This window comes from Neophocaena asiaeorientalis, unplaced genomic scaffold (assembly GCF_003031525.2).
Source record: "Neophocaena asiaeorientalis asiaeorientalis breed wild unplaced genomic scaffold, Neophocaena_asiaeorientalis_V1.1 scaffold629, whole genome shotgun sequence".
NCBI lineage: Eukaryota > Metazoa > Chordata > Mammalia > Artiodactyla > Phocoenidae > Neophocaena > Neophocaena asiaeorientalis.
Window position 1 is genome coordinate 2473029 of NW_020175468.1, and position 25155 is coordinate 2498183.

General features: G+C 55.0%; 2 protein-coding genes across 2 annotated transcripts in view; one reads left to right on the top strand and one right to left on the bottom strand.

Moving 5' to 3' along the window:
• Positions 1 to 5800: 5800 nt before the first annotated feature.
• HRC (histidine rich calcium binding protein) lies at positions 5801 to 9109 on the top strand. The gene is given in 7 exon segments (XM_024768711.1): positions 5801 to 7133; positions 7136 to 7276; positions 7355 to 7425; positions 7956 to 8024; positions 8286 to 8340; positions 8815 to 8851; positions 9036 to 9109. Coding segments are annotated over 7 exon segments (1743 nt in total). The 3' UTR covers positions 9073 to 9109.
• Positions 9110 to 10062: 953 nt separating this feature from the next.
• The window catches only part of PPFIA3 (PPFI scaffold protein A3), a 15612-nt gene continuing 519 nt past the window's right edge, over positions 10063 to 25155 (bottom strand). Inside the window, 27 exon segments of the mRNA XM_024768397.1 lie at positions 10063 to 10252; positions 10675 to 10846; positions 11071 to 11139; positions 11227 to 11402; positions 11624 to 11721; positions 12140 to 12315; positions 13389 to 13415; positions 13592 to 13654; positions 14293 to 14493; positions 15186 to 15267; positions 15603 to 15696; positions 16395 to 16522; positions 16644 to 16807; positions 17603 to 17825; positions 18850 to 19037; positions 19592 to 19736; positions 20027 to 20106; positions 20265 to 20327; positions 20775 to 20906; positions 21029 to 21112; positions 21518 to 21652; positions 21742 to 21888; positions 22908 to 23129; positions 23445 to 23519; positions 23993 to 24067; positions 24428 to 24592; positions 24966 to 25107. Coding sequence (XP_024624165.1) covers positions 10194 to 10252; positions 10675 to 10846; positions 11071 to 11139; positions 11227 to 11402; positions 11624 to 11721; positions 12140 to 12315; positions 13389 to 13415; positions 13592 to 13654; positions 14293 to 14493; positions 15186 to 15267; positions 15603 to 15696; positions 16395 to 16522; positions 16644 to 16807; positions 17603 to 17825; positions 18850 to 19037; positions 19592 to 19736; positions 20027 to 20106; positions 20265 to 20327; positions 20775 to 20906; positions 21029 to 21112; positions 21518 to 21652; positions 21742 to 21888; positions 22908 to 23129; positions 23445 to 23519; positions 23993 to 24067; positions 24428 to 24592; positions 24966 to 25107 — 3385 coding nt within the window. The 3' untranslated portion in view covers positions 10063 to 10193.

The following is a 25155-nucleotide window of genomic DNA, read 5'->3' on the forward strand; positions in this document are numbered from 1 at the left end:
GAATTATACACCCCAAAAAAGTCAGTTTACACCCCAAAAAGATAATTTAAAAAATGAGATTAAAGTTGCCGAAAAGCTAAGTAAAGTTTAAGAATTAAATGGGGGAGTTCCCTGGTGGTGCAGTGGTTAAGAATCTGCCTGCCAGTGCAGGGGAAACGGGTTCAATCCCTGGTCCGGGAAGATCCCACATGCCGCAGAGCAACTAAGCCCGTGCGCCACACTACTGAGCCTGCACTTGAGAGCCCACAAGCCACAACTATTGAGCCCTCGTGCCGCAACTACTGAAGCCCATGCGCCTAGAGCCCGTGCTCCGCAACAAGAGAGGCCACGACGATGAGAAGCCCGCGCACCGCAACGAACACCCAGTGCAGCCAAAAATAAATAAATACTTAAAAAAAAAAAGAATTAAATGGACACTTTTTAAAATACAGGAAATGTTTATAAAGAAGCAGGTTTCTGTTTAGTTGACTTTCTACATTGGACATTTCTTTCTGTTTTAGTGATTTCTGCCCTGTCTTTATTATATCCTTGCTTCTACTTTCTCTAGATTTGATTTGCTCTTCTGTTTCTAGGATTTTTTTTAATTGGAGACTTAAATCATTGATTTTCAATCTTTCTTTTCTTTTCATTTTAGGCAAGCATTTAAGTCTACAGATTTCCCTCTAAGTACTGCAACAACTGCATCCCCAAAGTGTTGGTATGTCATAACATTATCATCATTCGGTTCAAAATATTTTCTAGCTTCTTTTTTTTTCCTTCTTTGATCCATGGGTTATTTACAAACTACAGTTCATGAAATGATATGGATGAATCTCACAGAAATAATGTCGAATATGAGAAGGCAGAATTTAAAACATGGGTTTGGTGTGATTGTATTCATATGAAACACGGTCAGAACTACTCTTTGCTGTTACAAGCAGGATAGGGTGGCTCTTGGGTGTGGGCAGAAAGCTTCTGGGGGCTGGTATTACTGTTTCTTGATCTGGGTGTTGGCTGCATAAGTGGATTCAATTTGTTAAAAATTCATCAAGCTGGGCTTCCCTGGTGACGCAGTGGTTGAGAGTCCGCCTGCCGATGCAGGGGACGCGGGTTCGTGCCCTGGAACTAATTTTATGGAAAGGATAGCACAGGTGGTCCATGGATTTGACAAGAGTTGTAAAGTCACTAAAAGAATGGCCAACAAATCCAAACAGAATATACCAGCTCCTGGCACAGTGAGAACTATAGGATACACCCCTCCCTCTTCCTGAGTCTACCTCCAGGGTCCTGGCATGCCTCAGTTTACCCACTTGATCCTTTCACCTATCTCAACCCCGTCCCTGGACCCCCCTCATTCCTGTCCATCTACTTCCCACGAGCCCTTCCTGGCAAAATTTCTTCATGGAATGTTCCAGAACCTGAACTGTCCAGTACAGTAGCCTCTAGCCACACCGTGCTCCTTATAGTCAAATAAATTAAAATTAGATACAACTAAAAATTCAGTTCCTCAGTTGCTCTGGCCACATTTCAAGTGATCAGGAGCCACATGTGGCCAGTGGCCGCCATACTGGCTGTGGATATAGAACATTTTCACCATTGCAGAAACTTCTGGTAGACAGCACTGGCAGACTCCCCCTCTGTCCGTCTCATCTCCTACCCCCCTTTCTCTGTGTGGCCACTGAAAACGAAATTGTTCCCGATAAAATCAGCAATTACCTGCACATCCCCGAATACAATGGCTCCTATTCAGGTCTCATCTGACTCCACAAAGTAGCACTGGTCATATCTAAAAGGCTGATTCCAGAAAACCTTTTCCTTGGCAGAGCACACCCGTTCCCCTGGCTGCTCTGTCTCTGCCTCATCTGTGGCTTTCTCTTCCTCTGTGCCTCCCTCGAGTGTAGGTGTTCCCCAGAGCCAGGACCACATGCCTTCCCTACATGGGTCTCAAACTCAATGCCCCCAAGGGCCAGGCAGGTAATTACGTAAGAGAAAGAAGCATCAGGAGGAAAATTAGAAGCGGATGTGCCGGCGGCTGTGCTGACGTGAGGCAGCATGTCTGTCTCGAAGCATTCAGAGACAAGTTTTTAGCAATCCTTTCTTCCGTGGAAGAAAAAAAAGAAAACATCGGCCATAGAATTGCCAGTTTGCAACCTCCTCTGATTTTACACTTTCTTCCCCCCATCCTACTTCCACTTCAGTTTCCATTACCACCTACAGCTAGGACTTCTCAAATCTTGGATGGAAGTCACAGACCTTTCCTGAGTCCCTGAGCCAGGTTTGCAATGCCCCTGGCTCCCCCAGGCCCCTCCCACACACGAAATGCCACTCTGAGCTGGGCAACATTTCCCAAATCTACTCATGCACCTGGGTTCCCATCTCGGGGACAAGCTCACTGTTTCCCAGGCCCCAGACCAGATGTCTGGGCCCATCCTCCCCTCTCCCCTCTCACTCTACAAATCCATCGGTCCCCAAGCTCCTGCCCCTGAATCTTTGCCCTGTCCCCACCTCTCTGTGTCCCCTCAGCCCTGGCCTGCCTCAGGCCTGTTCTCCTCCCACCTGTCCCCTGCCCAGCCTCTTCCCCAGCTTCCTGAACTCCTATTCATCCTCATGTGGCCCTCAGGGCATCTTTCCACACCCAGAGCTGACTCTGCCCCTCCCATGGCTCCCCAGAACACCAAGACTCGGTCCCAACCCCTCGGGGTGACATTTGAGGCTGTGTGACTACTGGCCCTGCCCTCCTGCTTGATATCCTCTTTCAGATGCTCTCTGCACCTTGAACTCTGCCCCTTTTGCAAGCCACATAGTCAAAAGGGGGCAATTTATACTTCTTGTTCCCACTCCTGGAATCCAACCCACCTTCAACTGTCAAACTCCAACTTTATCACCTTCCAATGTCACCTCATTAGTCCCTCCTCCTACAGAAGCCATTGGTGACACCCTGTGTCCCCTCCCCGGACTTAACCAGATGCCTCCTCTTGGCTCCCAATGGGCCCAGTGGCTTGTCCTTTGCAGCTCCCATCTCCTTGCCTTATAATCATCTTCCTCCCACCAGACCAGAGGTTCCTAAACTTCCTTGACCGCCCTTTCCATCAGTAAAAGTTTTTGAGCACTCACCCCCAAATAATATATATGTTTATTTATACATAATTCAAGCCATCCTGCACTAATATAGTCATAATAAAACACACACTAAATTAGGAACGTTGACATTTCCCATACCCCAAAGATTGCCTTGAGGACACTAGAAAGCTAGAACCCACTTGAGAGACCATCCCTGAAGGCCAGGAGCTCCTAATGGTGGCCACTGCCCACCCCTCAGCCACCCAGCACAAGCGCAGGCCCTACACATGCTAGTAATTGCTACCTTCCGGTGGTTCCTATGGACATATTTTCCAGTGATTACTACGTGCTGGGCACTGTTTCAGAAATATCACAAGCAGTAACTTGTTTAATTCTCACAATATCCGCAGGAAATGGAGCCTGTTTTTTTTTTTTTTTTTTTTTTTTTTTTTTTACCCTAGAGCCTGTTTTTATGCCCAGATGATAGATGAGGCCCAGAGAAGTGAAATGATTTGCCCGAAGCCACACAGCACGTGTCCCAGCTGAAATCTGAACCCTGGCAGGGCCTGTGCTCTTGAAAATAATGCCCCCTTGGAAGTGCTGAGTGAGAGTTTCTTGGAGGAATGAACGAACAAGTGAATGGATGAAACAGAGACAGCCAAGAAAGAAAGAGAAAGTGACACCAGGAGGCAGAGACACACAGAAGGGACACGGGGAAGGAAAAAACCAGAACCCAGCCCTGGGTCTTGAACACCGAACCTGAGCGGGAGGATGGGAAATTGGAAGAGTTTGCAGACTGACCCAAGCCCTCCCCGAGGTAGAGAGCCACCAGGGAACGCCCTTGGGAGTATCGGCTCTGACTGGGGAAGGGAAGGAACGGAAAGGCGAGGTCTGCGGTGGGCGGGGTCAGCGGACCCGGGACACTCTGGGGTCTGTCCCCGGGGCGAACTCCTCACCCCGCATCTGTGGGGTCAACGATGAAAGTCGTGCACGTCTTCTTCTTGAAGATCTTGGGGATCCAGCTCTGGAGACAGGAACAAGGAGTGGTGGGGTGGATCCAGTTAGGTCCTATGGGTCACGGAGTGACCCACCCGCGCCCTAGCCGGAGATCCAGGAGTCCGGGACCCCAGTGCCCTCCTCTCCCGGACTCAGGAGACTCGACCCCCCCAACCCCCTCACCAATCCGTCCCCAAGGACCCTGGAGTCCGGACCCCCAGCAACTCCTTCCTTTGTCTGACCCAAGAATCTGGGTCTCAAGCACCCTCCTCTCTGGAAACCAGGAGGCCAGGCCCTAGCTCCCTGTTCCCTCAGGCCTGGGTCCGGCTGCTGTACCTGCTCCTTCTCTGCACCCACCATGCTGCCGCAGCCACAGAAACCTATCCGACTCCCGGCATTCGATCCACCAAACCGGGTTCTAGATGCGCCCTGAACAAACCGGATCCGCCACTTCCCAGCCCAGCCTTGGGCGGGGCCAGGTCTGGGGGGCGGGGAATCTCGGAGAAGCGTAGAGCGGGAGGCGGGGCACAGGGTCGGACAGGATCCAGAGAGAGGCGGGCAGGGACCCAGGGAGAGGGGGACAGGGACCCAGGGAGAGGGGAACAGAGACGCAAAGAGGAAATGCCAGCGATGAGAGAGAGGGCACACTGACCCAGGTCGGGGGATAGGGGGCGGGAAACACTAAGACTTAGGCGGGGGCAGAGAATCAGAAAGGGGGAACAGAGATTGGGGGGGCGCTACATTGACCCAAAGAGGGAGAGAGAAAGATTTAGATGGGTGACAGACACTCAGAGTGAGAGGGAGAAGGGGACAGAATCCTCAGGAGGGGGGCAACAGGGACCCTGAGAGAGAGCTGGTGAAGAAACAATGACAGAGAGAGGGAGACCCGTAAAGAAGGATGGGAACCCAAAGAGCGAGCGCGACAGTGACAGGATGAGGAGTGGGAGGTACTGCTATGCGGACAGGCAGGGCCACATGTCTCCTGCCCACTCTCTGACAGGGACAGCTGCGGCCTCCTGGGTAACCTGAGCCCCTTACCCCCCCTCGCTGTATTTATAGCCCTGGCCTGGCGCCATCCCCTGCCCCCAGATCTGAGTTCCAGGGACAGGAGGTCATGGGTACGTGTGCTGGAGCAAAATTCCTTTCACGCCATTCCAGGGCTTCCATATTGGCATCCACCTTCTCAGCAAAGTAGCCCATTCTGGCCAGAAACTCCCCATAATCTAACCCCCAGTCCTTCCTTGGCAGGGATTTCTCCCCTCAGATACATCCCTCCTGCTACCCTCCCCCATGGCCCAGGCTCCCCCCAAATTGGCCCACTAAAAATCTAGCCATTGTCTTTGCAGCTGCCAAACATGAACTTGTTGGCAACCCAAAGTCAAATCCCTTGGCTCCCCTCTCCTGGCCAAGGAGAGACCCCTTCATCCACCCCCTCCCCAGCTGGGAGGGGGAGGAGCAGGAGGGGAGGGGCAGGTGGGGACTGACCCAGAATAACTCGGGGCTGAGAGTAAATTTAGCCACAGAGAGGGGAGGGGAGAGACCCTATTGGCTGGGAAGTGGGAGGGAGGGCCGGAGAGGAGGGTAAGGGGCTCTGGAGACTGCCTCAGAGGGCCTGGCTGTGAGGGCCAGGGGACAGAGGCCGAGAGAGACACAGCAAAGGAACAACACAGGGAGAAAGAAACAGAAGGAGCCCAACATTCATCCACGTAGCCATAGCCACAGTGGGAGCCAGCCCTGGGAGAAGCTCTGCTGCCTGTCTGTCCCCATGGGCCACTGTGGGCCATGGCTGCACACTTTTCTCCTCTGGGCTGCAGTGGCCAGCCTGCTTCTCCCCACTGCCGTGACCCAGCAGCTGAGAGGGGCTGGGCTGGGGCCCAGCAACTGGAACGACAATGCAGGAGCTTCGGGGCCCTCAGAGGACGCATCGGGCAAGTTTGGCCACCCCACGCACAGCCATAGAGGCCACGGAGATGAGAACAAGGATGTTTCCACGGAGAGTGGGCATCATTTCTGGGGCCAGGGAGACCACAGAGAAGAGGATGAAGATGTCTCCAGAGAATCCCAAGACCATAGGTACCAAGGCCACAAGGTGGGAGATGAGAACACCTCGGATGAGGAGGAACATACAGAGCATGCTCAGCAGGCCCGTGGGCACAGAAGCCATGGGAGTGAAGAGGAGGGTGATGCAGCTGAGTACGGGCACCGCTTCCCCAGCCACAGGAGCCATGGCCGTCAAGATGAGGACGAAGACGAAGTTGTGTCCAGTGAGCATCACCATCATATCGTCAGGCATGTACACCGAGGCCATGGAGAAGGGGAGGATGAAGAAGAGGAAGAGGAGGATGTCTCCACTGAGTATGGACACCAGGTCCACAGACACCAAGACCACGGGAAGGAAGAGGATGAAGATGTCTCAGATGAACACCACCATCACGGCCCCAGCCACAGACATCAAGGCCACAGAGACAAGGAAGATGAGGATGAAGATGTATCCACTGAACACTGGCACCAGGTTCCCAGACATACCCACCATGGCCTTGGAGACGACGAGGAGGAGATCACAGTCAAGTTCAGCCACCACGTTGCAAGCCACCAGCCCCAAGGCCACGAGAGCACTAAGGAGGAGGACTTCCCAGAGGAACATGAAAGAGCAGTCCGTGGCCATCACCACCGCGGAGTCCCCAAGGAGGAAGATGAGGACACCTCTGCCAAGCTTGGCCACCAGGCTCCCAGCCACAGGCAGCAAAGCCACAGAGATAAAGGGACTGGCCACAGAGGGTCCATCAAAGAGGAGACTAGCCACCAGTCCCCAGAACACATGGGGGTAAAGGATAGAAGCCATTTAAGGGAGAGTGATTCTGAGGAGGAAGAGGAAGAGAAGGAAGAGGATCACAGCTCCCATGAAGATTATGATGAAGGTTCAGAGGAGGGAGGAGAAGGTACCCACCATGGCAGCCTGGACCAGGAGGACGAGGAAGACAAGGAGGAAGGTCATGGCCTCAGCCTGAGCCAGGAGGAGGAGGAAGAAGAGGAGGAAGAGGAGCAGGAAGAAGAGAAGGAGGAGAGGAGGGAAGAGAGGGCTGAGGTTTGGGTCCCACTGAGCCAAACCACCAGGAGGAAGAAGATGAGGAGGAGGGGCTGGAGGAGGATGAGCTCCCCTTCACCATCATCCCCAACCCACTGGCCAGGAGGGAGGTGTCTGGAGGTGCCTCCAGTGAAGAGGAGAGTGGTGAGGACATGGGTAAGTGATCTGACTGGATGATGGGGGTGGGGAGGAGCGGAGTCAAGCTGGGTCACTGCTGCCTTCTTGTCCCCACAGATCAGCAGGATGCCCAGGAGTATGGGAACTACCAGCCAGGGTCCCTGTGTGGCTACTGCTCCTTCTGCAAGGTATGTCCGCAACCCAGCTCCACCCACCAAGCTGTTCCTAGAGTTTGTTCCTGGGCTCTGGTGTGCCTTGGGAGGGCCCTGAGCAACGGGCCCGAGTAAACAAAGACACTTCTGGGGCCAAGTCGGGGACAGACTGGAGGCCAGGAGGCTGGGGAGGAGCCTGGGATAGTGGTCCAGGAAAGAGAGGGTGAGGCTTGAGCTGCACTTGCAGATGTGGGGACAGGGAGGAGGGTTCAAGGCAGAACCGAGGGAAGTGGGACAGGACTGGAGACTGACAGGCTATGGGGAGAATAGGAAGAGAGGGGGTGAAGAGAGTACCCAAAGGTCCAGCCCACAGTGACAAGGGGACGTCGGGGCGCCTTGCAATAGGGAAATGAGGGGGTGGGAAGCAGGTTGGAGGAAGATAATGAGCTCAGTGTCAGAAGTAATGAGGCTGAGAAGTTGGGGATATGTCCAGTGGGCAGGGTGGAGGACTGGCGGGTGGCTCCCAAACGTCCCTCCCTGCCTAACCAGGTTCCTCTGGTCCCCAGCGATGCACTGAATGTGAGAACTGTCACTGTGACGAGGAGAACATGGGAGAGCACTGCGACCAGTGCCAGGTGAGACTTCTCCCAGACTCAAGGATCCACCAGGTTTCCCGACAGCCCGGGACCATCTGAGCACCCCCAGCCCCAAATCTTTTGCCCTCAAACTGACCTAACCCCTTACCCCTGATGCAGCCTTGACTCCAAACCGGATCCTGCCTCTGACCTTAACCTCCGCCTAGCTAGCCTCCTGCCCAAGTACGGCCCACGCCCCATCCTAACACCGCCCCTGACCACCTCGTACCGCTCATTCTCTCTCCCCACCCCCGCCCCCAGCACTGCCAGTTCTGCTACCTCTGCCCGCTGCTCTGCGAAACTGTCTGCACTCCGGGTGAGCATGGGTGGGGCCCAGAAGAAACCTGATGAAGGGGCGGGGGCCTGGTGGGTGGAGCCAACCTGAGGAGCAGGCTGGAAGGTTGTGGGCGTGGCTATGTGCGGAGGCGTGGCCAAGGCTGGGACTCTGTGAAGAGCGGGAGGAGCACGGAGGGGCGGGGCCGGGCAGAGGGGAGGTTGGCGGTAGGTGCCAAAACCTAAGAGGTTCGGATTGAGGGGGTTAGCCTAGAACCAAGAGGTTGGGGCCAAAGCAAGTGGAATTCGAAGGACGCGGCGGGGCGTGGGGCTATTGGAGAATGGGAACACTTAGAACACTTAGAGCCAGGAGGAAGGGAGGAGTCGCTGTAGAAGGAATTAGTTTGGGGGAAGGAATCCAGAAAAGGGGGCGGAGCTAGTCCTGGTCCTGCACTGATTGAAAAGTGGCCCCCAATTTCACCCGTGGTGTACCCCTCAAGCCTCTTCTCTCCCACAGGAAGCTACGTCGACTATTTCTCCTCGTCCCTGTACCAGTAAGTGTGTGGAGGGAGGATGTTTAAGGGCCCCGTTTAGAAAGGTGCTGTCCCGCTATGAATTATTGGACAGCCCTGAGCCTCTAGTCCCCCCTTGGTGAAATGAGCAGGTTGACGATCTCTAAGCGCCCTGGTGTGAGCTTTAGACACTTCGGCTGTCCAACCTCTGCGTCCTTCTCTCCAGAGCCCTGGCAGACGTGCTGGAAACTCCGAAACCCTAACCCAGACACACGGCTGCGGCGCAGATACATCTCCCTGGCCCTCCAACCCCTTTCCACGGGCCATATTTATTTCTCTGAATAAACGTGCTCCCCGAAACCTCATTGTCAGGCCTGGGGTCTGGATCCTCTGGGCACCGGGGAATGAGGGTTGGGTCTGAGGGAGAAGGGGCCTGGACTCCTCGAAGTGGTTGGTTGCTAGGTCCTGATAAATAAATCAGTCAACACGGGAGCTTTTTGAAACAGTTCTCTTTACCCGTGATCACTGAGTGACGCCTGGGGCAGGGAGGCCGACCAAGAGTCGGGGGCGAGGGCTTCCCCACCGTCTTTCCTCTCCCCACGCCACGTCGCCCAGGGGCATCGTGGAAAAAGGATTCTCCCATGCAAACCCCGGAGCTGGAGCGGAACGGGGAGCGCAGTTCTGCCCCCCCTCCCCCCCCCCCGGGGCACGGACACGGCCACAGCACGGGGGGCGGAGGGGCCTCGGGGACACGAGACACTGGGGAGAGAGAGGGAGCCCCGCCCGCGGCTGACCCCAGGCACCGGCGACCGGACGCCGCGGGGCAGGGCTGAGTGGCACAAAGGGCGAGGCTTTTAGCAGCGAGTCCTCCCTCCCCTCCTTTCGGACGAAGGACGACTTGGGCCCCGCGACTGGGAAGAAAGGGGAGGGGGCAGCCTCTCCCCGCATGCGGCCCGGGAGGGAAGCCCCGCCCCCTTCCCGCGGGGAAAGGGCACCCATCTCCCATCGGAAACTGATCAATAAATTACAAAGTATTGGAAAGAGAGGCGGAAGTTTGGGGCGGGATTTCTTCCTGCTTTCTTCTTCCCCCCTCTCAGTCCAGTGCATGTGGTTTGGTCCAGGCCCAGTCCATTTGCGAGGCAGGGACCGGCATTCCCCGCTTGTCTGTACAGATGGTCCAGTCCGTGGCGTGAGCTCCCCAGCAAGCTCTCTCCGGCGAGACCATACTCTGGACAGGAGGGGAAACAGCCCAGCCTCTGAAAGGTTCTTCCGTCCGAGTAAGGTCACCTGCATTGACGCCAGGCAGTGCGTGCAGCTGTGAAGATCCATTGTGCCGCCCAGAACCCCAAGAGCGCCCAGTACAGTCCTCACCTGGAGGCGTACACTAGCAGGAATAGGTCCGGACAGAAACGCCGTCTGCCCGGGAACTCCCAGAAGTCTGGCCTGGAGGGAGAATGAGCAGCGGTTCAGCCTGGAAAGCGCGCACGCGCACACACACACACACACACACACACACACAGACACACGCCCACTTCCCCCCTCAGTATTTCTCCGATCCTCAACCCCAAGCGTCCTCCCTTGGATTTCCCCTTCCGAGATGACAACGACCGCCTAGATCCAAGCCGGTTTCTCCCCCTTTCCCATAGCCTTGCATGCCTTCAAAGTATCCCAGGTGACACTGGACGAGTTCATTTCCCACCCTGGAAAGGGGGTGTGGTGGGGTTGAGGAGGCTGGCTTATAGGAGCGGTCCATTTGTCAAGGTTGGGGGAGAAAGGACCAGGCCATTTCAGAACCTGAAGAGGGAGGTTCCTACCCACGAGGAAAGGGAGGGGAGGAGAGGCTGTCGCGTTTGGGATCCGCCCACCTTCCGGCTGCAGCTTGCGGAGAGGGAGCCCCGGCGAGCCCAGGGCCCCTGCTGCGGCCGAACGAAAGTTGGGGGGCAACATTTCAGCTGAGTCAGGCGTTACGCCTCGGAGGTCCTTCTCTCGGAACATCTTCCGCCAGGATGGGGAGCGGCTGAAGGACTTGGCACTGTCCTAGGTATAGGGGCCCGGCAGCCGGTGAGGGACTAGGGCCGCGTTCCGACTCCGCCCCTTCATTTGACCCCACCCCTCTCCGGGTCCTTCCCTCCTTTAACCCCGCCCCTTTTCTGGCACCTCCTCCAACCACGACTCGCTGGCAAAGTCAAGCCCCACCCCTTCAGCTCCCAGCCTAGAGGTGCAGCTGGGAGTGGAGTCTCCTATGCTGCTGCTGCACCCACCTCATCCAGCCGCCTGTCTGTGCCCAAGGAGATGAGGTTGCTGAATTCCTTCTCCAAGAGCTGCCGGGCCTGGGGAGGAGAGGTGGGAGAGGGGTTTCAGCGTGCAATCTGTGAGGTGGGGATGCCCAGTATGCCCAGGGCCTAGCGGCAGCTCACCTGTGCATTCTGTGTGGGGATCTGCAAGAGCAAGGCCAGGTCAGAGTAGTCGAAGGTCTCGTCCAGGGCGAGCAGCGCCCCGTGCACCCCGCTCTCCGTGAGGTTCGTGGCGAATTCCTTCAGGCCCAGCCCGGACACCCAACCCATGACCCGCTCATTGGACCACACCATCACGTCTGGGGACAGAAGGGACCCTCAGCTGCTCCCCTCCCGCGGCCAGGCCCTTCCAATTTACCCCATATCTCCATCCCCACTTCCTCTTCCTGGCCACGCCCCAATGCTGGCTCCACCCCCTCTTCCCTGGCCTCCCTTCCCTCCCCTATTTATGCCTCCTCCAGCACTGCTCCAAACCCCTCCAACCTGGCTCCCAGCTGGACGTTTACCCTTTTCTACTCACCTCGGATCTGGGTCTGACTCTCTTCCCGCCTCCGCTCCAAGTCCTTCCGGTCATAGTTGAGTCGTTTCAGGCACATGATCCCGTAATGCAGACTCACCCTGAGTAGCAGAGATAGTGGAGTTACAGATGAGCCCTCATACCCCAATGACTGCTACTCCTATTGGGCTCTCCCCGTTGTCTGTGGTCTTCTGGCAGAGGTTGGGGAATTGCTCCATTGGATCTGTTCTACTGACTGCTGACCTTCCCAGGAGTTGCCATATTTTCAAAAAGCAGTTCCTATTAGCCCACCTTTAAGGGGTATGGGGTCAACTAGCTAAGCTGTCTCAGGACTTGGGCTTTTCCTAGTGGGCCTTCTTATGGGTGGAAGGGGCACAGGAGTCTTGATTGCCTGACAATCAGGGCTAGAGGACCAAAGATAGTCCAAGGAATTCCCCATCACTGGTCCTATTTGCCAAAGACTCTCTAGAAGTGGGGCTTACCCCCTTGGACTGCCCCCACGGGCCAGGCGACGCCCACCTGTGGAAGCTGTCCACCATCTTGAGTTGGCCCCGGAGCTCCTTCTTGTTAAGATGATCTAACATTCGGGCATCCACCAGCGACTCCATGAAGTAGCTGCGGTACTGGGGCAGCCCCAGGCTGGGCAGCCAGTCGTTCCCCACCCATTCATGGTTCATGTCGCCATATGCCAGGATCTGGGGCCATGGGCAGGTGGGGGAGGAGTCAGGCCCTCTGACCCCATCCCATGTATGTATGCAAGGGTACAGTCCAACCCCCCTCCCCCAGATCCGAGGTTGTTCTTTCTCCATCCTATAGCAGGACAATGGCCAATCTCTGCTCAGGACAATGGACAATCCAAAATTGTCTCCCTTTCCTTCATTATGACAGCATAGACCCTCGTCTACTCAAAGTGTGGTCCTTGGACCCACAGCATTATCATCACTTGTGAACTTGCTGGAATTGCAGAATCTCAGACCCTAGGCTACTGAATCAAAATTTGCATTCTCACAAGATTCTCAGGTTATCTGAACTGTACATTAAAGTTTAAGAAGCTCTAGTCTAAAGTTGTCCCAACTCAGAACAATGGATCAGTCCAACATCACTACTCCCCCAAGTCAGCACAACGGATTTTCCAATGTAGCTCTCTCCCCAACAAATGATAATGGATCGATCCACCACTCTTGCACTGTCCCCAAAATACTAGTCTAGCTATATCTGACCCAGGACAATATTCTGGATCAACCCCAAATCCTTCACTCCTCTTAGCATAAGGAAATAATCCATACCTTCCCCTTTGCTGGGAAACAAAGACCCAACATAGCTCCTCTGTCTCAGGTGAGGTCATCCCGCTCCCCTCTTGAGAACAAAATGTAGCTCCTTCTCCCCAACTTCTCACCCTGACCTGCCGCCCCCCGCCCCAAATGCTTTCCCTTTTCACTCCAGTACAGTGGAACAATCCCACTTCCCTCATTTCTAGGTAAAAGAGCTGCTCAGCACCTCCCTCTAGTTAGAGCAATGAAACTGCCCCTGGAGCCCCCGCAACCCAGCATAATGGAATGATCCGTGCACCACTAACAGTGGAATAGCCGGGCTTCTACGCCGACCCCCACCAAGCCACAGACAAGAGCAGAGCTCCGCGCAGCGCCCCCCTCCCGCGGTGAGGATGGAATGCTCCGGTGAGGGGAGGGGCGGGGCTCGGAGAAGGAGGGGCGTCCATGCAGCGTGCACAGCCTGTTCATGCGCCCACGGCCCGCCCCGCCCCCCCTACCTGCTCCCAGCTGATCTCCTTGGTCTCCTGACCAGTTAGTGGGAAGAGGGGAGAGAAGGGGTGGGTTAAGGGGCAGGCGGAGGAGGGCGGGAGGGACGAACAGACGGACAGACAGCTACAGATTCATCTGCCCCCCCCCCACTCCGCCGCTCCTCCCGAAGGAAATTTAGTGCCACCCAAGGCCACCGGCAGGGGGCACTCACAGGCTTGGTCGTCGCGGTAAGGGACTCCATCTCTTCATGTGTCATCCACACGTTTCCTGTGGACTGAGGGGCGAGGGGTGTTACAGAGGTTGAGAGAGGGCTTCTGAACAGGGGAGGGGAAGGGGGTCGTGCTCCTGGAGGAGCCGAATTAGGCATGGGAACACATAATTTTCTGTATGGAACAAAATGATAAAATTTTAGAAGTCAGTATGTGCTATGGGAAAAAAAATAGGTGTTCATGTGTTGGGGTGATGGGGCCGGTACTAGTTTAGCTGTTGAGTTAGGGAGGCCTCTTGGTGGTGGTGACATTTGAGCTGAGACTTCAAGGATGAGCAGGAGCCAGCCTTGGGGGAAAAAGAGGGAGGGGTGCTCCTAGGAAAGGGAGCAGCAAGGGCCAAGAAGCAGAGTAGAAAAGGGAGGGGTGGGTAGGGGCCCCTCATCAATGGCCCTGTAGAGAACCATATGAATTTGGCTTTTTCTCCGGGATGGGATCCCTCTGGCTGCAGTGTGTAAAACAGCCTGAGGGGAGGAAGAGGGACCTGAAGGGAGCCCCACTCTCAAGAGATAATCCAGGTGAGAAACTGTGGGGAGCAGGGTGTATCAGACAGAGCGGGAGTGAGCGGGCCCAGGATTGGCTACTCTGAGGACAGTAGGCGGGGCCCTGAGACAGCAAGGGCTGGGATTGGCCCCTGGACACTCACAGTGCGGGAGGAGGCAGGAGCAGAGGGTGAGGTGAGTGAGACCATCTCCTGGATAGCGAGGCGCAGCTTGAGCCGGTGCAGTGGGTTGCTGATGCCGATCTCGCGCTGGATCTCCGTGTCTGACAAGTTGGCCATGATGGCACCACTCTTGACATTGGCCCGGCAGGCGGCCACATACCACGCAGGCATGCCTACCCACAGCTGGACCAGAGGGAGGAAGGGAGAAATGGGGAAAAAATGAGACAGAGAGACAGAGACATACGGGAGGAGAAACGGGAGAAATGGGAGAGGAACAGAAAGAAAGGGAGACAGGGAGACAGAGAGATGGGGAAAGGCAAATGGGCGAGAAACAGACATGAGAAAGCAGTGAGGAGGGCAAGGCAAAGAGATGTGAGGGTCAGAGGGAGACACAGGAAAACAATGGAGGAGAGCCATAGAAGGGTAATACCAGAGTCAGAGGGGAAAGAGAGAGATGGGGAGAGACAGAGACGAGGAGAGACACACAGAGATGAGAGGCAGAGATGGGGAAAGAAAGGAGCAAAAGACATAGACATGGGGAGAAATACGGGGAATGACAAAAACACAGAGATGGGGAGAGAGGCAGGGAAATAGAGACACACAGAGAGAGAGAGACATAGGAAGACACAAAGAGATAGAGACAACAGGACCAAGGTGGGCATGGCCAGAAGGACAGGGGTGAGGGGAGAAGGAAAAAGAGCAACAGGAAGATCTACAAGAAGCCTGACCCCTCCCAGGGCCTCCTCCCCACCAACTCCTCTCCACCGCCACCTCTGAGTTAGGAGGATGGTACTAGGTGGACCCAGCCAGCCCTAAGGGTGGGGTTCTCAGACCAGTTGGGGATAAAGAGTCAGGACGTTTCTGGGCCCCAGTACCTCTAGCCAGGAGACCACAGTGGGCCCATCCCAGGCAGCAAAAGGCAGGCCCTGACGGCAGGCCTCTTCCAGAAGTTCATGCCTGGGGAGAAGGGCAGGAGATCGCAGGGACAGAGACACCTAGCCCTCTTGCATGGCCCCCTTCACCAACCGCATCCCCCCACCAAAGCAATTTTTATGAATGTAAAAAACATGGCAGAAGGCTAAAAAAAAGACGTGAATCTTTGTAATCCACCTTCCCTCCCCACAACAGATCCACACTAATCAAGAGAAAAGGGGAAAAAAAAGAAAAGAAAAACTCTAGGGGTTCCCAAGTTCCCAGGCAAGCAAGTTCAGGATCTTGGACACCCCCTCCCAGAATTTTCTCCTCACTTATGACCAACCCTCCCCACCTCCACAGCACACACCCACACTCACTTCCTCTTGTTCCTTCGGTCCTTGTCTCCTGGGCCTGTCAGCTTGGCTAGCCCCAGAGGGTCAGTGGCCAATGTCTCGTCTGAGGGTGTTCCAGCTGGAGGCAGGGAGGGGCCAAAATTTGGAGAGTCTCAAAGGGGAGGCAGAATCTTTGATGCTGGGGGGTTGAGAAGGATGCCAGGAAAGCAGAGGCCCAGAGGGATTAGTAAATGCGGCCACACAGAGGGAGTGATAAAACCAGACAGGGACCAATGTCACCTCCTAGGCAAGGAATTGGAGAAATCCCCAAAATAGGGCTGGATTCACTGGGCTGGCCTTGGTAAGCTGGCAGTGGTGTGCTGGTAAATATTTAACAACTGGCTCCCTGGGGAAGGAGAAGGTATTTCCTGATTTGTAGCATATGCCAATTTCCATGGTGTAAATAATCCCACCAATTTCAAGCTACCAATGTGATGTCAAAGCAGCTCATAAAATTCCTGAAAATTTAACTAACTTGGATTTCACAAACCAGACAAGCAGGCTCCAGCCCATCAGATGCCCTGCTTTTAGGATGCTCCTCCCTCTTTCTCTATTTAAAAAATAGGTAAATAACATAACAAATTCATTTGCCCACCAGTCACTCAGGCAGGCCTCAGAGTGCCCTTTCCTTGTCCCTTCTCCCCTCTACCTCTGCCAAGGTTCCAGCGTTCTAAATGAATTACCAAATGAATGAAGACAGGATTGTATGTCAAATGAATATGTAAAGAAGAAGAAGGAAGGAAGAAAGGAAGGGAGAGAGGGAATCAGGGGACTCACCCAGAGAAGAGCTGTCCCGACCTGGTGGTCCCATTCGCCCCTTCTCCTTCTTGCCAAAGAGACGGCCTATGGATGACTTGATGCTCTTCTTCTTGGGAGCTTTGTGCAGGGAATCTGGGGTGCCCTCACTGGGTGAGCAGGACAGATAGATCCCATCTGGGATGCCTCCTCTCATCCCAAGTCTTTGTCCACTCCCACCGCCTCCTCCCAAGCAAGTCCCGCCCTGTCCCATCCCTTATTCTTACTGACCTTCCCCGTGAGGGCCCTCCATCTTCCAGGGATCCCGCCTGCAGTGCCAAGGCCTGGGTCATTCTCTCAAGGCGGGCAGAACGAGGAGTGGGAGGTGGGGTGTCTCCTGGGATTGCTTGTCCCTCCATTCGTGGAGCCCCAGCTTCCTCCTTGGGGGCATGATTCTGGAGACAGAGATGCTATATTGAATCAGAGGGGTCATGTTGGGGGCTCATTAGCTGGGATGTCTACGAGGTGTCTGGGATACCCCTGATTTGGGGAACCACTTCTAAGATAGCCTAGATTAAGTGCGGGTGAGTTGCAGAAATATAAAGGCAATAACTGCAGTCCCCCTGGAGCTTGATAAGCCCATATTTATACTGTCTTAGCTTCTGGTGTCAGGAGTGGGATCTGCTCAGCCTCAAGGAAAGCTAATAAGTTACAGGTTCTGAAAGTAGGAAATCTGAGTTTAAGGCAATAAAATAGGGCACATAGATATTGTGCCTCCCTCAAAGGTCAATTCTGAGGATCTAATGGTAGTTCTCAAATGTATATTTGGTCACAGAGACATTTTTCTAAAAATCCTATGCAGTGGGAATTCCCTGGCCATCCAGTAGTTAGGACTTGGTGCTCTCACTGACAGGGCCCAGGGTTCGATCCCTGGTGGGGGAACTAAAATCCCTCAAGCTGCATGGCATGGCCAAAAAAAATAAAAGTAAAAAAATAAAAATAAAAATCCTATGCAGAAACTTAATGTGTAAAACAGGTAAAAGTAGATCACATCTGACTGAAGTACAAGTTAGGGTTCAGGAACCCAGTGGCTCAGCCTCCCATTTGCCCTTTGAGTTGGAACTTTTAGGGAAAGCTAAGGTTGCTTTTGAAAATCACTGGTGTGTTGGTCATTGTTGCTTTTTGTTAGGGAGCCCTGTTTATGACCTCCCACCACCACCACCAAGCTGAGGAGACTTAAGAATACTCACAGCTTTGTCGGTGCCCTCACGGGCAGGGCTAGGGGGTGCCAGACGGGGTGTTGAGTGGCCAGAGCTGGGAGGGGAGGGGCTGGCAAGGGTAGAGGTGGTGAGGGAGGGGGGCAGTGAGCAGCTACTGCGGTAGCGGCCCAGTGAGTCCAGGCCCGAGCCAGACACCCGGCTCTCCAGCTCTTCTGCCCTCTGTTCTGTTGTCTCCTTCTCCTCTTGGATTAACCTGAGGAGGAAAAGGGGGAGATGGGGTGAGAGGACTCAGGCAGACAATAGGAGAGGGAGTTGGGGGATCCCAATGGGCCAGGAAGGCTTGGCGGAGCAAAAATAATTCTGAGGAAGGGACAATGAAGTTAGAGGGTCTTGGTGGATCCCTGACGGCCTCACAGGTTCAAGGGGAGTCAAGATATCATGATAGGCTCAGTAGGTCATGGAGAGATTAGGGATGACAGGATGATCAGGATCTGCATCAGGACTACGCTGGTAATAAACAAATGGTTATGGAAAAGCATAAGTGGATTACTATGGGCAAGAGGTCAAGTTCTAAGGAGGACAGCAAAAGCAAGCTCATGATAAGAGCAGAGTGAGATCAGGGACTCTGAGGTCAACCTAGGATCTGGGAAGGTCATCCAGACATTTGGTGAGAGTCACTGTCTCAAGTCACAAAAAGTTTGAGTGGAAGATGATGGTCATGTTGATACATTTGCTGGGGCCCATGGAAAGTGTTTTAGTTTTATTAGAGAATTGTTAAATAGGGCAATTTCTGAGGAATCAGGGTATACTTTATGTGATGGGGGATTCTTAATAAATTGAGGATTTTTGTTATATTAGGTAGAAATTCTTGTTATCTAGAGTTGAGGTTCTCAAGGTGTTTTGGACTGGGGGACCTTGTGTTGTGTTGAGATTCGCAGGGTACTGGGAGTCACTGCGTAATTGTTGCGTGAAGCCATGAAAGCCATGATGTAATGGAGGATTCTTGACGGGTTGGATTGTGAATTTTGGCATCTGGGGATGCAGTCTTGGGTATATTGGGAAATTGTGAGTACCGGCCGGGGCATGTGTAATGTATATATAGCACGTAGGAGACTTCCTGGTATCTCCTCAGGGATTCCTGGATAGTGTGTTGGACTGGCAGAATTCCTTGATGTTTAGGAAAGGAGTTGGGCTTAGGTGTGCAAATCAGTCTCCAGAGCCAGAGGGGCCTTGGGCTAAGCTTAGGCAGAGTGGGGAAGAACTGGGCCAGTGCTCACTTGATCTCTTTGTTGATGGCCTCCAGCTGCTCCTGAAGCATGATGGCCAGTGTCTGTACATCAGCCTGCCCACTGGGAGACAGCAACTCAGCTCCAAACATCCCCTCCGCCTCCTCCTCATCTGAGCCATCCAGCTCCCCAGGGAATGGAGGTGGCATGGACCCCGCAGGGGTAGACCGCTCCCACTCCTATCTCTGTGTGGAGACAGAGAGATGCCAGGTGGACAAGGGCCGAGGTAGGTGCTGGGTCTTTCCTCACCTATCCTGACCTTGCCCACCCTCTATAACCCTGCCCATGTCCCCTGACACTGACTGCCCTCACCATGTGACCCAGCCCCCCACACTTTTCCCAGTCCAGCTTTCTCTCTTGGTGGGTCCTTCTTCTTGACCACCCATGACTCTGCCCTCTCCCCTGATTCCACTGTTTCCTTTGACCCAGCCCACTTCCTTTCTTCACTTGGCCCCATCCATTCTAGGATTCTACACCCTGCATACCATCCCCCCAAACCCACCCCTCTTCCCACCCCATCGTTCCTCTAAAGTTCTCACCAGGCAGCAAGACATCCACGTGAAGAGCCATCGGGGCAAGTGGGGATGACGGAAGAAGAAGAGGAGACAGTGTGGGTCCAGGAGACCTTGCTTCTCAACTCAGTCCCCGCCCAGAGCCCTGCATGTTGGGCTCCACCTCCTACTGCTGCCCTCCCGAGCCCTGCTCAGTCCAGGCCCCAGAAGTGGCTGCTGACCTTAGAGGGCTCATCTTTGACCCCTGACCAGCGACCCCTCTTGCTTGCCCGGCCACTGCCAGCCCCATAGGGATCCAGGTGGGCGCCAGAAGGTAATGTAGGTGCCTGGGAGTAACGGAGCTCCAGAGCACTGCCAGGGAGAGATCTGTGGGCATAGAGAGGGCAGTCAGAGACCAAGGGGTCAGGAAAAGGAAACAGAGGTTAGTGGTCATGGGGAAGGGCTTGGGGTCATAGGATTGGGAGAGGGATCTGAAGTCAAAGGTCAGGAAAAAGGGTCTGCAGTCAGAGGTCATGAAGTCAGGGGTCAAAAATAAAAGGGACCAGTGGAAATCTCAGGAGGACAGGGAGTGGGGTGGGGGAGACTTCGTATCAGAAGGGATGTGCTTGGTCAAGGGGGCTCCATGGGCAGAGGTGGGACAGGAAGATGACTGTCACCTGGAGTAGGAGGATGGTGGCCTCCCCCGCAGCTGGTCAATCTCCATCTGCATCCGCTCCATCTCCGCCAAGAGCTGCTCCTGGGGGGAGGAGGTTGGAGATGTCAGGTCAGAATCTGCCCCCTCCCCCCCCCACTGAGTATCAGCCCCTCCCAGCCAGGCTGATTCCAACCCCAGCAATGCCTGCTCCATTTCTCTGGCCCTCACCCAAGGCCCACACCCCCGGGCCCCCTCCCTACCTTGTTGAGCAGCAGCTCATCCTGCAGCTTCTTCATGTTGGCGATCTCCTCGCTTAGTGAGTTCTGTGGGGGGCAGGGGTGCAGTGAGGGGGCGGAATCAGGAAGCAGCCTCCAGTGAACAGAGACAGGCCTGAGGGGACCCCAGGGGGAATGAGGTGGGCTTGAATGGTGAGCTGCATGGGGAGAGGGTTGTGGAGCCGAAGATGCTGCTAAGGCAGGGAGTCCCTGGGAGCCCAAAATGCAGCGTCCTGTGAAATTTCCACGGATTCAGAGTGTGAGGGTCCATAGGGTTAGAGGCTTGGGCAAAAGCCAAGAATTCAGGCTGTGGGTGCCCCAGAATTCAGCTCTAGGGTGTTTAAACTAGGTGAAAGTGTGGTGGTCCCAGCAATCGAGCAGTCTATCAATTTCAAATTCAGGATGCCCACATTTGGGGAGATCTCAGATAACTGTTTGGGGAAAGGTCTGGGGCCCCAAGATTCCAGCTTATTGGAATCCTAGGTTGGGGCCCACCTTCTCTTCCAGCGCCCCCATGCGCTCCTTGAGGTGCAGCTGCAGCCGTTCGTTGGACTCACTCAGCAGCTTGTCCACTGTCTCGGACAGCCGCTTATTGTGGTCATCGTTCATCTTCTCCCGCTGCCGGGCCTGCCCAGAGGAGAACAGAGCAGAGGCGCTCAAGCCCTGAGCATTGTCCCTGCTCCGAGCTCCCGACCCCCGGCACAGCCCCCTCACCCAGGCGTATCCCCCAAGCCTCAAAGCCTCCTCACCCGCTGCAGCTCCTGGTTCTTCTCCTCCAACTGGGCCTCCAGCTGCCGAAGCCGCTCCTCAAAATTCCCATGACGTTCCTCAGCCTAGAGGATGGAACCCATGGCATCTGACTTTGTCCCACTAGGATGCAGTCAGCCTCCAGGCCCCACCTCCTCCAAGGCTGGCTTCCAGGCCCCAGGCTCCTCCCCCACAGGACTCCAGACCCTGCCGTTGTGATTCAAGCCCTGCCCTCTCCTCTAGTCTCCAGCCCGGTCCCCTTCTCATGTTCTCCCCATCTGTTCAGTCCAAACTAGAGAGCACCAGCCCCCACCAAACCTCCAGGCCCTTCAACCATCCCAAGTCACGTCCCTTCCCTGGACGCCAGGCCCTACCCTTTCCAGCAGAATTCGGGCTGTGGGTCTCCTATCCCTCCAGACTCAGGCCCTGCCTCCTCCAAGCCCCGCCCCTTTGCCCCAGAGACTCAAGGCGCCGCCCCAGGCCTCCTTCACCTTGTTGAGCGCCGCCACTCGCTGGGCCAGCTGTGCCTCTATCTCCGGCAAGGTTTCCGCCTTCTGCAGCGTCTGCTGCAGCTTCTGCTTAGCGTCGTCCAGCCACTCGGCCAGCTGACGGCTCTTCTCTTCACTCTGGGGGACACAGACAGGGGAGAAGGGAGGAGCTAGGTGAAACTAGCTACGGCCTCGCCCCCACCGCCCCTCCTCGGCCGTGCTCCCACCTGCCGGTACAGCGACTCCTTGCTGGCCAGCTCGTTTTCCAACTTGTCGTTGGCGTCGTGCAGAGACGTGGCCTCTCGCTGGGCACTCAGGTAGCGCTTCTCTAGCGTTGTGATCCGCTCTTCCATATCCTCCCGCTGCGCCAGCGCCTGCAGAGGTGACAGAAGGCTGCGTGGACTACAGCTCCCAGAAGGCCGTGGGGGCAGCCTAGGCTTAGAACCCCAGTTCAGGCACCCCAAGGTATCCTGGGAAATGAAGTCCCCTGCCCTCCGGGTGTCAGAATGGTGGAACCACACCTGCCGAGAGCTCCCAGGCATAGCCAACATTAGATCCCCTGCCACCTGATAGTTAAAATGGCGGTACAGCCCCTCCCATAAACTTCTGGGGCAGTACTGGCTTAGACCCTCCTCATATGGTTGACCTAAGATCCATGAGATGGAATGTCTCCACTTTTCTTAGCCCACTAGCCTCAAAAATCCAGGCCTTAGATTTTTCAGCAACTTCTGGCACAACTCAGGTTTAGAATCACAGAGCAAGTGCCCTAGGGTCTCATAGGAAACAAAGGTCCCTTCCACCTGGGAGGCAGCATCTCCCAAGGGCCCCCAGGGTAGCGCATGCTTAGAAAACCAGAGAAGGTGCTCCAGGGTCTCACGGGGGAAGGACTCCTGCCTGGGAGCCGGTGTGGTGGGACCACGCTTCCCAATAAGCCCTGGGGCCATCCACAATTGAAATCCGAGGTGAAAGCCCCAGTGGATGATGAAAACTAAAGTGCTGTCTCTTCTTTCTCATTCAATGCTTTCAAGAATCCATGCCCTACATTTCACAGCAGTCCCCGCAGTGTGGGAGTTAAGGTCAAGGAACCTCAGCCAGAATGGGGTGAAATGCAGACAAAGGAGTTCAGTTAAGAGGTGCAAGAGAATTTCCCAATGATAATAATAACTACAACCAGATACTGGGTGACTACCAAGTATGTGCCATGTGCCAACTCTCTGACAAGGATCATAAATACCATTAGGTGAGGAAATTGAGACTCAGAGAGGAGAAGAGTCCACATAGCTTGTGGACTGAATCCAGATTCGTGAGTTCTGTGACTATGGGCAAAGGGGGACAGGAAGGGTTGCGGGGAGGGAAGGGACAGAGGGCAGCCCACCAGGGGCTCCGGCCTCACCTCCTTGAGGTCGCGCTGGAGCTTGGCGTTAGCTTCCTCGGCCTTACCCAGCTCGCGGTGGGCCGTGCCCAGCTCCTCCTCCAGCTGGCTCATCTGGCGGCACAACACCGCCAGGCGCTCCCGCAGCTGGCACACCTCCGCCCGCTGCCGCTCCAGGGCCTCCTCCAGCTCTGCCGTGCGCCGGTTCGAATCCCCGCCAGGACCCAGGCCATTGGCAAGAGTCTGGAATGGGGACAGTGAGGGAGGAAGGGACAGAACTCAGAGTGGGGAACACAGAGATCGAGAATGCAAGGAGAAAACTGATGGGGGTGAGGGGGGATCAAAGATCAGTAAGGGCCATGGAGGTCACAAAAGTTAGCTAGCTGACTTGAATCAGAGGTCAAAAGTCAGTAAGAGTCTGAGGCGTTCAGATGTCCTAGGGTCAGTGAGAATCATACCAAACATTAAAAGGACCATCACAAAGTCAGGGGGCTGAGTGGGATCACAGTGAGGAGGACCAATGAAGAGCAAGCGGAAGGAAAGACTTCCACCTCTTACCTGCCCATCCCCATCCTTGCCGGGCTCCTCTAGCCCCGACCGGCGCCTAGACAGCTGTTCTCGAAGGCTCAGAGTCTGGCAATGGGAAAGGGAAATCAGGGCAAAGGAGGTCCTAGAAACCCTGTTTCTACTTCCCACTGGCACTGGTCCTGCTGGGGCCACCCTTATCCCACAGTCTACCCTTAGACCCTGTGCCGTCATTATATGTCTCCTTAGCCCCCCACCAGAGAAGAAGTCCACCCTTATTCTTAACCTTAGCCTCCTTGTGGAGGTGTCCTGACTTTCCCCACCCAGCCATTTCCACCATTGTCAGTTCTTTCCCTTAGCCGCAGCCCTGGTTCTCACCTTAGTCTCACTGTCACAGGGCAGTACTCCGCTTAGTCCTGCCCAATGAGTTCCTCCTTAGGAACCTCACTGGTTTTCTCTATAGTCCTACCCCATTGGTCTTCTGCCCTAGTCCTGCTCCCAACAGATTCTAGGACCCACCCAATCAGTTCCACCCCATTGGTAGTTCATTAGTCCCTCTTCCTTCTTGGTCACGCCCCCACCTCCTGATTGCTCAGCTCCAACTCTTCCTCTAGCACTGCGACCCGCTCCAGCGCCATTCGCAGCCGCTCCCGGACCTGGGGAAGGGGGCAAGACAGTGTGAGATGGAGATCAGACCTGATGGAGGACAGTTGATGCAGAACACCTTTGGGATGGACCTGATAGGGTGACATTAGCATTCCTCTATTTATAGTATGTGTGCATCCCCAACTAGCTACCAAGGCAGCCTCACCCGCTGGTATCCCCCATCCTATTACATTTTTCTATTATCAGCCACTCAGGTCCCAGTCTGCATAGCCTGTCTCAGTCAATTACAGTCAACATTCTTCCCACTTGGGCCATCCCCAACCAATCACGGCCAGAATTTCTGCCGTTCAACACAGCCCCAGCCAACCACGAGTTTCTGTTCTACAACCAGGCTCTTCCAATTCTCATACCTTCTCATCCAGGGCCTTGTGGTGCTCGAAGAGGGATTTTAGAGCCTTGAGTACCTCCACCTCAGAAGAGACCCCTCCCGGGGACTGGGCCTGGCGCTTTACCACAGTCATACGCAGTGACCTCTCGTGCCTGGACACCAGGCACTCCAGGTGTTCTAGGAGAAGCTACAGAGATAGGGCACAGGACCAAGGAAAAGTGTGAAGGGAAGAGAGGCAGAGTGAAGGAAGAGGATTCAGACAGGTGGGGCGGACGCATGGAAGAGGTGGAGCCAAGCAAAGTGGTATGGAGAGAGACAGGTCAGGAAAAGAGAGGGATAACAGAGGTGGGGGGCAGGTCAAGGAAGTAGTGGTACAGGAAACGAGAACAATTATGGAGATAGGGGAGGGGACATGAAGGAAGGAGGGGACCAGAGGAGACCCACCAAATTGTAGGAGCAGGGAGAAGAAAGGAAGGCGAAATAGAGGGGAAAAAATGGGTCAGGCTGCAACACCCAAGGCCCCGCCCACCACACTTAGGTCCCGCCCCAAGACCCCTCACCCGAGTATTGTTCCGCTCTGCCTTCAGCTCCGCAATTTCTTCCTCCCGTTCCAGTAGCTGCTCCCGACACAAGTTCAACTCCTTCGTCAGAGCCGCAAACTCCTATCCAGGTGTGGGCAGGATCGGACAATCAGATCAATCCCTTTCCCCATCTCCCTCATTCCTTAGGATTGGGAGGTTTGGAGGCCCT